Consider the following 15,153-nt stretch of genomic DNA (forward strand, 5'->3'; position numbering starts at 1 on the left):
AATGCAAATTAAAACCATAATGGTATAAACACTGTTAAGTCACTAGAACGGCTATAATTAAGGATTGTCAATATCCAGCCTTGGCAAGGATGGGAATCAGCGGAAACTCTCAGACGTGGCTGGAAAAACAGTATAAGCACTTTGAAAAATAGCATGACACTTCCTTATAACGTTAATTATACACTCACACTATGAACCAGCAATTCCACTCCTAGGTACTATCAAAGAGAAATGGACTATGTTCACGCAAAGACTTGTACTCAAATGTTACTAGTAGCTTAATTCACAATAGCCAAAACCAGGAAACAGAAATGTCCCTCTGTTGGTGAATGGATAAACAAATTATGGTTCATCCAGACAACAGAATACAATTCAGGGGCTGGCCCGGTGGCGCAGCGCTTAAGTTCACACGTTCCCCTTTTTGGTGGCCCTGGGTTTGCCGGTTCAGATCCCGGGTGCGGACATGGCACTGCTTGGCAAAAGCCATGCTGTGGTAGGTGTCCCACATATAAAGTAGGGGAAGATGGGCATGGATGTTAGCTCAGGGCGAGTCTTCCTCAGCAAAAAGAGGAGGATTGGCAGTAGTTAGCTCAGAGCTAATCTTCCTCAAAACAAACAAACGAACAAAAAAGAATACAACTCAGAAATAAAAAGGAATTAATTACTGATACATGCAACAACATGGATGACTCTCAAAAGTATTATGTTAAGGGAAAAAAGCCAAAGATCACCACTCAGATTTTGTTTCTATGATGCTGACTCAAGTTCTGTCCTCCAATTTGACAATTTTGGGTAGTAGTAACAAATTATATCAGCAACCACTTTCATGAATTTCATTATAAAGGAACTTTATATGTTTGCATTATGAGCCATGGTGGTCTACTGGTTAAGAATCAGCACTCTGGGGGCCGGCCCAGTGACACAGAAGTTAAGTCTGCACATTCCACTTCTGGGCCCACGGTTCACTGGTTCAGATCCCAGGCACGGACCTAGCACCGCTTATCAAGCTATGCTGTGGCAGGCGTCCCACATATAAAATAGAGGAAGATGGGTGCAGTTGTTAGCTCAGGGCCAATCTTCCTCAGCAAAAAGAGGAGGATTTGTGGCAGATGTTAGCTCAGGGCTAACCTTCCTCAAAAAAAAAAAAAAAAAAAAAAAACAAATCGGCGCTCTTACCGCTGAGACCCAGGTTCGTTTCCGTTGGTCTGGAGGTTGTCATACTGTGGTGGCAGTATGTTGTTGTGACGCTGAAAGCTATGCCACCAGTATTTCAAATACCAGCCAGGTCACCCATGGTGGATAGGTTTCAGGAGAGCTTCCAGACTAAGACAAGACTAGGAAGGAGGACTTGGCCACCCGCTTCTGAAAAAATTGGCCATGAAAATCCTATGAATAACAGTAGTGCATTGTGGGCTAAGCACCAGAAGATGACAGGATGGCATAAAAATATCGGCCAGGGTTCCACTCTGCTGTACGCAGGGTCACTAGGAGTCAGAATCCACTCAATGGCACTAACAACAAATTATGAACCAAGACCCAACAGGGCAAACATTCAAGATAAGACTGAATATTAGCCAAGTCTTAAATGGTTGGTTTAAAGTGGGACTATATGCCTTGATTAGACATGTGGGTACAGTAACTATTAGAGAACCTGGTGGAAAATGCAAGACTTACATTTTAATGATATACATGAGAATACAAACATAATTGCTAATGTCCACAACCAAAACATGGCCTTTAAGACAGTCAATTTTGAAAGCAGAAATATAGAATATTAATTTGTCGAGTAGCCTTCCTCGTGGCAGGATGCTTGAGTGTTACAAAGACTCCTTTAAAGAAAAAACAATTCTCCAAAGTGCTATCTGGCATCACCTCCACCAGACTTAAACTATTTTGGTTAAATATACACAAATGTAAAATGCAACAGTTTATGCTTTTTAAGCCTTTGTATAATGATAAAAACCCAAGTTGGTCTACAACTTAAATAGAAAAACCCCTGAAAATCATTAAAACTCAAATTAACATTATTCTAAAGAGAGACAAATGATTAGCTGAAACCAAATTACTAAATTCACCATGTGCCTGGTTCCGACTACTCAGTAGCAGGCTCTTTTGAGTTAGGCCTGTATCCCTGCAGGTCTCTGCAAAATTTCTCAACACGCCATGTCTTTGCCTGTCAGAATTTCTCCGGCACAGAGCAGGCTACGTCCTTGGTGGGTGTTTGCTTGGCCTCAGCATAGAAAGCAAGCATTAAGACAACCTCTGCTCCTTCCTCAGTAACCTTGACAAATACTGCACTCAGGCCCATCAGGACTCAGAAGTCAGGGGTGAAAGGGGTGAAGCCGTCTGATACACAACAGGCCCTCCAATGATCTGAACATGGCCTCTCCCATTAACAGATCACAAACAAAAATTCTTTTAACTGTCAGAAATCCATAGACCATGAAAATACATCCACAGCCCCACACAGTATGAACTCTACTGTGCAGGAGTATTTTAAACATTTTGAAGTCCTGAAACATTATCTTTGGATATAAATCAAAGGCAAATTTGATCCTTCATTCAAAAGCCATTCCCAGGTGCCTGCTCTGTGCCAGCCCTGGGTAGATGCCCTGAGCTGGGTGAGACAGGAGCCAGGGCAAAGCAGCTGCAACAGAAATTCAGGGGTGGGTGGGTACCGGCAAGTCAGAGGGGCTGTGGCACCTGCCAGCAGGAGGGGGTAAGCCAACTCTGCTCTCAGACACCCTGAAGACCAGTCCTCTGCTGAGCCTGTACAGCCAACTTGCTCCTCAGCAACCCGCCTTGCCTTGCTCTCCCTGTCCCACACCTGGATGATGCTAAGAGAGAAGTCCAAGCCAATGGGCAGGTCAGGGCCACTGCACAGTGATGTCTCCACCTTCAACAGGGACCTCAGGCTGGCCAGCAACCAGATGCCCTGCCAGCTCACTGTTCTCATTCCTCACAGAGACCATTTGAACTCTTACTCACTCCCCTGTTTCTTCCCAGTCCCACTAAACCCACTCTCCCTCCCAAAAACAATTTTATAAAAAGATCTCTGGCAGCAATTTTCTCAACTTCTACACTGCCCACCCCCACCTTACCTATATCCTATGCAGCCTTGCCTACAAATCCTGTCTCAACAGAAGGATGATTCTTCTAGAAACAGATCCCAGCTCTCCTATCTCAGGGGACCTCATGAATGCTACCATTTGTCTACCTTACTCCTTCCTATGCCCAAACAATTTCAGACTCTGCCTACTCAATGCCAAGTAATGGGCAAGAATATGGACAAGTGGAACTCACACATTGTTGGTGGGGATATAAATTGGAACAATCACTTGGGAAATTGGTATTATCAAATAAATATAAGTATCTGAATTACCTATAACCCAGCAATTCTACTTCATCGATAAATCCTCTGTGATGATTAATTTCACGTGTCAACTTGACCAGGCTAAGGGATGTCCAGAGAGCTAGTGCATTATTATTTCTGGGTGTGTCTGTGAGGGTCTCTGGAAGAGATCAGCATTTGAATTGGTGGAGTGAATAAAAAAGATAGCCTCATCAATGAAAGGGGGCATCACCCATTCCGTTGAGAGTCTGAATAGGACAAAAAGGCGGAGGAAGGGGGTAATTCACTCTCCCTGCTTGACAAGCGGGGACATCCATTTTCTGCCCTCAAACACCAGCACTTCCAGTTCTAGGGCTTTCAGACTGAGACCAGGACTTAACACCACTGGCCTCGTGATTCTCAGGCCTTTGGAATCAGACTGAATTACACCACCAGAATTCCTGGTTCTCCAGCTTGCAGAATGCAGATCATGGGACTTGTCAGCCTCCATAACCATGTGAGCCAATCCCTATAGTAATCTTCTCCTCTTCTATCCATCCATCCATCCATCCATCCATCCATCCTATTGGTTCTGCTTCTCTGGAAAATCCTGACCAACACATACCCTAATACAAAACTCTTACAAATGAGTACCAGAGGTATATAAATGCCTCAACAGCATCTTTTCATCACTGCAAAAAAAGGGGAAACAATTCCATATCTTTCAATAAAATTACTGATGAATAAGCCATACTATAGTAACATATTGAATTATATGTGAATTGTATTATGTGAATTATGAATGAATTATATTAGTGAAAATGAATAAACTGCAGCTCCCCAGACAGCATGAAGAATCTTACAAAGAAAAAAGCAAGGCACAGAAGACAACATGAGCACACACCATTTTCATAAAGATGGCAAATTAAATAATTTATTATTTAGAGATACACTTATAGGCGATAAAACGTTTTAAAGGGTTTTTTTTTCTTTTAAAGGTAACAGAATGATAAATACAAAATTCAAGGGCAGTGGTTTCCTCCTCAGAAGGGGAAGAGGAAAGATGTGGAAGGGTGGAGCACAGATAGGTGCAGAAGTATTAGGAATGGCCTGATTTTATGCTGGCTGGTGTTCATTTTATTATCCTTCATAACATGTATATTACATACATATTCATATATATATATATATCTCTCTCAAATATTACATAATAAAAAATAAAATTTAAATGGGGGGAAAATCCTTTCCCCAACCACCAGCCCTTTCCTTCAACATTTAAACATTCCCAGGTCCCCCCTGCAGCTTCACCATCTCCTTCTGGATCTGTCTTCTCCTCCCCTCACAGTCAAGCATCTTAAAAATCAGCACCTTAAACTGACTTTCTCAGCTTCCTCACCACTAAGTTATTCTTCACACAGTTCAGTCTGGCTTCTGCTCCCAATCCTCCACCAACATGGATCATCAAAGGTTAGATACAGTCTCTTTTCCGTTGCCACATACAACACTTCATATCCTTTCTTGGTTAACTTTTTCTAAAATGCCTGTTAGGAGGACTGCTGGGAGACAGTCCTCCATAAGTCTCTCATGCTCCTCTTGTTGGATACACCAAGTGTAAGGCTCTGACTATTCCTCCTGCCCTCTCCCCACTGGGCCATTTCTCAGGGTAGTTTACGCAGCGAAAACCTTGACACGAGGAGCAGGCTTGCTTACCTGCTCACTATGAAAGTGGTAGATCCCCCACACTCAGTGTTCCTAAGCTGCAACACAAACTCACTGCACCATCAGCCCGGGTACAGGCCTCTCCACTTCACTGACTTGGGAGGATGAAGGAGCAAGGAGAACTGACAGGCTCATCCTCATGATGTTCGCTGTGCTGTGAGTAATAAAGTCCTCTATCTTTGACCCAGGAGTCTTGTGTCTTCTGCCAGCACCCATGAAATAGTAACAAGCTAGCTTATTGCCTTCAAGTACGGTAAAAAATCAAATCCCAGATGCGACAACTACTGACCATACCATCTTTCAAACAACTACCTTTGCTTAGTTCTCCTTATCATACTCTCTTGTTTTTCTTTCTACTTCTCTGACGTCTGCTTCTCACTCATCTCAATCTCAAATGTCAGGTATTTTCTAGAATTGCCTCCTCAATTTGTACTCCTCTTCTCACTCTACCGATGGTCTTGGGGGTTGTGTCAGTGACCGAGGCTGAGAAGGTAAGTAAAAGTCATCTGTGTGGAGTCTTTTAATGATTCCTCATGACTAGCTAGCAATACAGAGGACATCTGAGACAAACTGACTGTAACTTGAAATTGCAACTCTTGAAAAAATATTAGGGATTCTACTTGAGACAAGAAAGGTCAAAGACCTATTTGACTCATAGTCAAATACAGGTCTTGCAATGTCCAATTAACAACCTAGAAGTCAAATACGTACAGGTAAATCTTTTTTTAAAAAGGTGCAATGGCATAGTATAGAAAATATGCAACAATTAGAAATGGAGAAAAATTCCATACTCATGGGATTAGAAAGAAGGTGATTCTCCTGCTACTGACTTAAAGAGTCAGTGCAATCCCAGCCAAATCTCAACAGGGGTTTTTTTTGGTGGAAACTGACAAGATAATTTTTAATTATACAGAAACACAAAGAACCAAGAATAACTAAGACATTTTTGAAGATATGCGATTTATTACAAAGCTACACCAATTAAGACATTCTGTTGGCACAAGGACAAACAAACCAATGGAACAGAACAGAGAGCCCAGAAATATATCCACACATATATGAACACTTGATTTACAACAAAGGTGGTGTGGAAGAGTGGGGGCAGGGGGAGGAGGGAGCAACAGTCACTTCAATAAATGCTGCCAGGGAACTTGACTTCCACATGGAAATAAATTAAACTTGACCTTTACCTCATATTACATAAAAAAATTAATTTCAATTCCAGGAGGGCTGTAAGTCTAAATATGAAACGCAAAATAAGAAAAGTATAGAATTTAGCTATTCAGTATAGTAGCCCCTAGTCATTCATACATGGCTACTGAGCATTTGAAATGAGAGTAGTCATAAAGGATAGGGACTATTAATGTAAAATACAGGATTTTAAATATCTAGTATAAAAATACAAAAAATATTTCAGTATTTGTCATATTTACTACAGGTTAAATTATATCTTGGATATTTTGAGGTAAAAAATATAATATCACCTGTTTCTTTTTAGTTTTTGATATGTAGCTACCAAAAAATATAAAATTTCCTATGTGGCATGCATTTATTGTTCACATATTTCTTTGGACAGTGCTAACAGAAGAAAATACATACTAAAAAATATGTTTACAATCTCACGATAGGAAAAATCCTGATAAACAGGACTAAAGAGAGTAGTAACTACTAAGGAAAAAATTTGAGAAATTTGACTAGTTTAAAAATAGATTAAGAACTTGTGCTCATCAAAAGACACTACAAACAGAGTGAAAAGCCAAAAAAGGGGCAGAGGATATCTGCAATGCATATAACTAACAAAAGTTCATATTCTGCGTATATAAAGAAATCCCACAAATCAGTAAGAAAAAGACAACCTAATGGAACAGTAGTTCTCAAAGTGTGGTCCATGGATGCCTGGGAGTTCCAAACACCCTTTCAGCAGGCCCACTAGTCAAAACTACTTTAACATTAATACCAAGTGTTATTTGCCTTTTTTAGTGTGCTGACATTTGCACTGATGGTGCAAAAACAACAGTGAGTGAAACTGCCAGCACCTTAGCAAGAATGAGGGTTGTGCAGCAAAGTGTGCTAGCGGCTACCGTGTCTTTTACCACCACACGCTTAATTTAAAAAAGGACAGTCCTACCTAAGAATGTTCTTGATGCAGTAAAATTATTAACTGGGTTAAATCTTAACTCTAAGTCCACATCTTTTGAATATTCTACGTGATGAAATAGGATGTACGCAGAAAGCATTTCTGTGATGTTCCCAAGAAAAGCACTGTGCATCGTGAGCTGAATGAGTTACTTTGTCCATGAAACATCAACTTCACTTGAAAGAATGCCTGACACACCAAACTACAGTTATTCAGACTTGGATATTTGTCAGTCATTTTCTCAAAAATGAATGAAATGAGCCTGTTGTTTCAAGGAAAACAGCTGATACCATTCGTGGCCAATCATAAAATCTGAGCTTTCAAGTAAAAATTATAAGCTTGAAAAACTTTTAGACATCACTCTGGGCTCGAAAGCTTCTTCACATTTAAAGACTTTTCTGATGAGATCAGTGGTGATACTAACAAATGTGATTTTTTAATATTGAATAATGAAAGGTATATCAGAAAGACCTGCCTAACTCAGTACTGTGTTACCAATTATTATTTTCCAAGCGACCAACGTGTGATGTTACAAAATCACATATGAGTACAAGATTCATTCAGAGTGCAAGCTAAAAAATGGATTTTAATTTAATGGTATACGAAAACTCCATTGATATCGTTTCAGATTCTACATTGCAAATAACCATCAAGAAACTATTACTTGTCATGGTTTGGTATAGTATCAAAGAAGAATATCCACAATTATTTGAAAAAGCTATTAAAATATTTTCTTCATATATTTCAATCAAAACAATCTATCACAACAGTTTGAACACAGAAGCAGATATGAGACTCCGGCTGTCTTCTATTACCCAAACGTTAAGAAGAGCTGCAAAACAATGCTACTCTACTCACTAAATTATTTTTGTTTTGGAAAATGGTCAGTTTTCATTTAAAAATTTGCTGTTGATCATAACTTGTAATCAGTTAATTACATAAATTCCCTATGACTCAGTAATTCCTTTCCTACATGTATATACAATAGAATGTATGAAAGTGCGCTCCAACAGCATCATTCATAACAGCAAAATTTGGAAACAACTAAAATGCAGTATATTCAAAAAGGTGAATAGTATATAGTAATGAAAATAAAGAAACTACACTTATGAATCTCAAACATAATGTTGAACAAAATAAATCAGACACAAAATAATGTGTACCGTATGATATTTTTATGAAATTCAAAACAGCAGGAGAACCAGATGACAGTGCTTAGGGACAGAGGCGTAGGTGCTGTAGCCCATAAAAAAGAGCAGGAGAGTGGGTGCCACGAACATCAAGAGAGCGTAAACTCTGAGGAGAAGGGTAAAGACTAGGAGGGGCACAAGACAGGATCTGGGCTAAGGGCGAGGCTTGACTTGTGACCTGCGTGGTAGCAGAAATAAACCCAAAAAGATCAGCAATCAAGTAAATGACAAAGATTAATTTCACCTTTAAGAAGGAGACTCTCAAATGAGGTTAAATTAAGTCTACCTCCATGCTGACTGCACAAGACCACCTAAAACACGCTAACTCTAAGAGACTGGAAACAAGACGATATGAAAAGAAGAGGAAGAAAGGGAAGAGGGAGGGAGCCAATACAGTCATGCAAACAGCAAACAAAACAGCCCTTTAGGAGAAAGAGGCAACCACAGATAGCTTCAGCGTGAAAAAAGAACCACACACCAAGATTTCACCATTTTAACCTGTTATTCACCCAGACAGCCTTAAAAGATGTAAAGCAAAACCAGAAATATTTATAAGGCAAAGAGGACAAATATGTATGCACAGTAGGAGATTTTAACTGATATTAGAAATTGATATATTAAGCACACAAAAAATTAATAACAACTCAGAAGAATTTAAGAATATAATTAACGAGGGGTTGATCTAATGGGCATACATAGAGTCCTCTACCTAAACCCTGAGAAAACATTTTCAAGCACACATGGAATATTCAGAAAAATTTAACCATGTATTAGTATAACTGATTAATAAGGAATCCTAATAATATAGACCATGATCTCCAACTATAATAGCATTAAATTAAAAGTCAGTATGATTAAAGGTAATCCAAGAGATATGTTTGCATATTTATAAACACTTCTAAACAATTGAGGGTTGAAAACAGAAACAATGAAAATCAGATAGTACCTAAAATTGAGCTAATATAACTAACATTTCAAAATCTAGAGCAGTAATTAGAAGTTTCCAGCACATATCAGAGCAGAATAATAAAAACTCATGGGTAATAACCCAACTTAGGAAGGTAGAAAAGTAACCATGGAGAAAGCAGGAAAAACTAGATTTGTGGTCGCAATCAGCAGCATTGTGTGATGAAGTCTCAGTGGCTCTTTGAGGGCCGCCTGGCAATCAGGTGGAACAGGGCTGTCCCCCTTCCTTCCCTCAAGGAGGCTGGCTGAGTAAGGCTCAGATTCCCACAAGGTCACCAGGTGAGACCAGCACAGAAATGCAGCTCCCTGATGCAGGTGGCACCCAAGCTCAAGATCTCCAGACACGTGTTGGCAGGGCTCAGAAGAGGCTGAGAAAATGCAGAGCACCCCACACTGACGTGCACCCCACCTCATCATGGCATCTGTACTCCACTTCCAAGGACAAGAACCCAGGAGAACAACATGTCTCAACTTACTGACAGATGCCTGTAATTCAGGACACTGTGGTGTTTGCCATCACCACCTTTCAATACACAGAACATCTCTAGGGGAATAGATAACAATCTGAAAAGAGCAGAAGCCTCTAGGAAGACACAGAGGATGGTGAGCAGACAGTTTGTGCCTTTAAACTTTTATCATATGTACCACAGCATTAAGTAATCAAATATATACCACACACACATATATAAATAGCAGTAATTAATGAAACAGACAAAGTGAAAAGACAGACAGACATTTTAAAAATTAAAAAGCTCTTCTTTGAAAAGACAAAATTGACACACTTCTAGCAAAACCGGCTAAAAAAAAAAAAGAAAGAAAAAGCACAAATATGAGGAATAAAAAGCGTTGTATCTACAGATATGGTAGGAAATGAAAAGAGACTGCTTACACACAACTTCATACCAATAAGTGACAATTTCTAAGAACATAATTTACCAAACCTAACTTAAAAAGAAACGGAAAACCTCTTATCCATTAAAGAAATTGGACCAGAAAAGTTTTAAATTCACCAGGAAACATGCATGGCTGTGAAGGAAGCAGGAGAAGACGGTGACAGATGGGAGGACAAGGTCAAAGGTAGTTATTTTTAAAAAATGGACAACTCTAGAGCATCTGCATTCTCCTGGGCATGAGCCAGGACAGAAGAAAAGATTTGTGATGCATAAGAGGAAAAGAATAACCAAAGTAACAAAGCCTTGGAGAGAATGAAAAGGGATGACACCTGCCAGTCCCAGTGAGGCAGGCCTCCCTCATCTGTGGGGGTAGGAGACGATCAAGGGTCTGAGCATCAGCTTCCAGCTTTTCCCTGAAGTGTGATGGTCAACAGCTGGGCTGAGCGGGAAAAAGAGAGTGTGGGGAGTGTGGGAAGAGAGGAGAAAGAAAAGTTTGTGCCACCTCAGCGTTTGGTAGCGAAGTCAGAAACAACACCCTAAATGCCCATCCATAGCCTAGAAGCACAATGTCAGGAGGAAGCATTAAGTTGAGGCTGGCAGTTTTCTCCAGTAATCTGTATTCTACAAGTAGAGGGAGAGGGTAGCGTTGAACCAGGTCCCAGGCAAAGGGGTTAGGGTGTTTTGCAAGGGAGCAATGACAATGCTGAGTCATAGAACTCAGGCTATTCCAGGAGAACAGTGAGGTCAAAGGGACCTGACAGTGGGAAAGCAATGGAGGAGGTCAAAGAACTATGGCAATGGAGGACACTCAGGCAAGTGAGCCAGACAGATAGCAATCAAGCGAAATGTTTGAAACGAAGACTTCTTAGGTGTCTGGGCATGACAAGGTCTACGGACGGAAGAAGAGGTCTCTGGAGAAATCTACAATGTGGAACTGTGAGGCAGGGTGTCAGGAGAAATTTCTACTGATATTCTGCCATGACTTCTGGTAACAGAATGCTTATCTAGAAGAGAGCAATTCAGTTCCACTTCCGCTCACAGTGACTCAGAGCTCTTACCCTGCCGATGAGAAACAATGGGATAATCTAAAAACTCATAACTCTGGGCCCAGCAAAGAGCTGAAATGACCAGATGAGCTGGATAAGTGCAATGAGCAACTCTAAGGACACAGGGACACATGCTGTTTCACCTTTGGCAGAGGAAAGCAGAAAGAAACCATAAAAGTAGGTCAAGGAAGCTAAACTTGTAATGAGTTCTTAGAGAATGAGTGTGGCCAGTGTGACCTTGCTGGGCCTGACACTTGGAGGAAGCAGAACCCTTTGCTGCTGGGACGGCAGCCACCCTCTACCAGGAGCCCAGGCCTGATCCACTGAGAGAAGAGGACCAACCCCTCCAACCCTGGAAGAAAGGCCCAGGACCCACACGGACACAGACAGAGGTCAGTCACCATGAGGAGGGGTGCGGGGAGGGTCTGTCCCACCCAAGATCCAGACAGATACAAGCAGAGTCTGTCTGCCATGGGGCAGGGGCAGGATTACCAGGAAAGCTGCACCTGACACCTAGACATAAGGCTGCCCAAGATTCCCTGGACAGGGAACCGAGAAAGTGCCACAGTGGGAGGCCTGTGCTGAGTAGGAAGTAACGGCATCCCACAACCACACCAATGGGGCCAGAATGTGAAGAGGGACCTCTCCCCAGCCCACGCAAACACCAGGACACAGCACACACTGCTAGAAAGAGGAGTCTGTAGGGCAACAAGAGCAAAGCTGGGCCAGCTCCAGTGCTGACCAGAATGACCCGATCTCACAGGCACACAGGAGGGCAACCACTTCTGAGTAAACGCATCCACCTCAGCCCCATGGTCTCCTACACGCACTGTCTGGCATTCTACCAAAGAGTACGAGAGAGACAGAAAGCAAGAATCAACAAAACTTAAGGAAGAAATAACACCAATTCTACACAAACTCTTCCAGAAAAGAGAAGAAGCAGGAATCCATCTTAACTCATTTTCTGAGGCCCTGAAAGACACTAAAGGCAAGAAGACTACACGCAGACATCCTTTATGAGCACAGGCGCAAAAATCCTTAACCAAACACTAGCAAATCACTCCAGCAACATGTAAAAAGGATGCCTACAGAAAGACTTGTACAAGAACATTCATAGCTGCTTTACGCAAAATAATCCCAATATGGAAACAACTCAAAGGTCCATCAACGGTGAATGGACAAACTGTGGTATATATCTGCAATTTATTTGGCAATAAAAAGGAACAAATTACTGATGCATGACTCTCACAAGCATTATGCCAAGTTAAAGAAGTCTAGGTGACAATGCAAAAAGCAAAGCTGTGGGGAGAAACTTCAGGTCAGTGGTTACAAGGGTCTGAGGGGAAGGGAAGGGTATTGCTTACCAAGGTGAACAAGGGAACTTTTGGGGGTGATGGGAACATTCTATTTCTTAATTGTAGTAGTGGTAGTTAAACACTGTATACATTTGTCAAAACTCATCGAACTAAACAGACTTTAAAAAGATGAATTTTATTGGCTGTAAACTATATCATATATTTTTTAAAAGGCCAGCAATTTTAACCAGTTTGAACAAAGAGGCCAACTTTACAAAAGTAAAAGAAGGTCTAAGTCTACAAATAGGGGCCAACATTACACCTCTGTGGTCCCCAGGGTCACCGTTTTTATGAGGAGAGAAAGCCTCACCTGACAATCTGACAATGGGAGATAGGAAATGAGACACCCCCTGGCAAGACTAATGATGGGAGATGACAGGTATTTCCACTTGCCTCCAAAACCAGGAGGAACAGCAGCAACCCTTTCCCAAAGGCACAGCCAGGCTAAACCAGAAGAGCAGGACAGAAATAGGAAGAGAACACTGCAAAGTTTAGAAGCAAAGAAATGCTTTACCTGGGGGAAGACTCAAGAACGCTGACTTCAAGTGAACAGGGAGCAAATGAGTATCAGTAACACGAAATAGCTTCCCATTAATAAATGGGAAAAAGACCAAATACTTTAAGTGGACACAAAAAGGAAATAAAAGTACAATAATAAAATGATAAAAGCAAAAAGATCTGAGGGTGAAAAAACTTTAGATGGACTATGCCATCGTTTTAATCCCTAAGGAGAGGGTTCCAAGGTCTACTCAGGTCTTTCTTCATTCATTTACTTATTCATTAATACAAATATTTTGGGTGCCTAAAATATGCCAGGCTAGGCTCTGTACTTGGTAAGAAAATATACAAAAATAGCTGCCCTTGTGGAATGTATATCCCAGTGAAGAAGGACAAACAATATGAATAAGTACAACACATGGCGTATTTCAAAGAAGTGCTAAGGAGGAGAGTACAGCAGGAAAAAGGGGCATGTGGGAGGAGGCAGAGTGAGAAATCAATTTCTATCCTGACAAACAATGGGATTTTGAGGTTTAGCTATTCAAGCACCACTAGAGAAACCGGCACGTGAGTTGGGGTGCTGCCTTCAAAGAAACGCTAAAACAGAAATCACTGGCTAAGTGGCAGACAGCAATGAGACAGATGAGACCCAGAAAGGCAAAGACTTATGCCATGCAGCAGCAAAACATTTGCCAAACTGTCACGGGGACTACCCTGGAAAGCAGTCCCACGTTGGAAAACAGAATGTAGTAGTGGATGCTGGTGTTGGCAGCCGCATGGAACAAGGTATCAGAAGAAAGACAACAGCTCAGGAAACAACCAGCTGCTTATAAGCAGAAATCAAAGGAACAGAAGAGCCTCAGAATGTGCGGCCTCAAATGGTTGCAAAAGCCAACTCCTTCTAGAAGCCAAGGAGCAGATTTGAAAGCCCTTTCAAAACCAGAGCAAATTTACATATATTATAAATCAATGTTACCTCAATAGAAAAAAAGAAAAAGACTTAAAAAAGAAAAAAAAAAAAAAAGAACCAGGGCCCAGTAAGACACAGTCTGGGCCAAAGATCAGATTAAGGCTGTGACCTTCCCACGCAAGCCTGACGGCCTCAAGAACGCCTCCAATCAGCTGAGGCATGAAATCAAGGAAAAAAGGCCAGGAAACCCAGACTTGAGAATTACACCTGGGAAAGAATTTTAGGTGAATTACCAGCACATGGAATTGTCTAAAACCAAACACATAAAAAGCCTCCTAGCCTCTCAGCAAACTGCATCGCCAAAGAAATCTAGAGACCAGACTAAAAAAGCCCGAACACCTTGGGACCCCCAAGCTTGCTGACCACGTCGTCCCCTACTACCTACTGCATGTGTGGCCAGGAAGACCAGGAGGAAGGCCCCAGTGGAGGGAGCGAGGGGCCAGAAGATGGCGCAGGAGGAAGTTCCTTCCAGAAAGCAGACTCAAATTAATTATTTCACTGCCCAATTAGTTCTGTAAACCCTGGGGTAAGAAAGCCGATGAGCCCGTGCTCTCTGCAGTGGGCACTCACCGCTGGCTGGTCGAGGCTGCCATGCCTCTCCTCCTTCTCCACGGTCCGCCGGCAGTCCGGGCATACCCACAGCGGCAGGTGGAGCACGCTGTTGCCCTTGGGAGCCATAGAAAGAGCCAATTTGCTTGCAGTCTTAATTCCACTCTCTAAGAATGAAGAATCTTTCCGCTCACTTCTGCACAGAAGACAATAATCCCCAGCGGGGTAGGGTGGTGTTCTATGATTCATGCCAAAATTAAAAGGAGTCTGGAATAGAAAAAAAAATTCTATTTTTAAAACACGATCCACAAAGCCAAGATCATTAAAAAATATTATATATAGTTCTAAAACTACAATGCATATGTATGTTTACATAGAGAAACATCAATTGGGGAATCTGTTGCATAAAACTGCATCTAGTGTTCTAGAAACTCATAATATTTCAAACAAAATAGTAATGCTATAAAGAACATCTTAACAGGAGTTAGAAAATTTCCAA

At 41.4% G+C, this 15,153-nt stretch overlaps 1 protein-coding gene across 1 annotated transcript in view; it reads right to left on the reverse strand.

The window, feature by feature from the left end:
* The window catches only part of FAM193A (family with sequence similarity 193 member A), a 178,267-nt gene that overhangs the window by 99,636 nt on the left and 63,478 nt on the right, over window positions 1-15,153 (reverse strand). Inside the window, exon 2 of the mRNA XM_044767948.2 lies at window positions 14,676-14,921. Within this exon, the coding sequence (XP_044623883.2) occupies window positions 14,676-14,921 (246 nt within the window). The remainder of the gene's footprint in view (window positions 1-14,675; window positions 14,922-15,153) is intronic.

The sequence above is a fragment of the Equus asinus genome, chromosome 3 (genome assembly GCF_041296235.1).
Source record: "Equus asinus isolate D_3611 breed Donkey chromosome 3, EquAss-T2T_v2, whole genome shotgun sequence".
Taxonomy (NCBI): domain Eukaryota; kingdom Metazoa; phylum Chordata; class Mammalia; order Perissodactyla; family Equidae; genus Equus; species Equus asinus.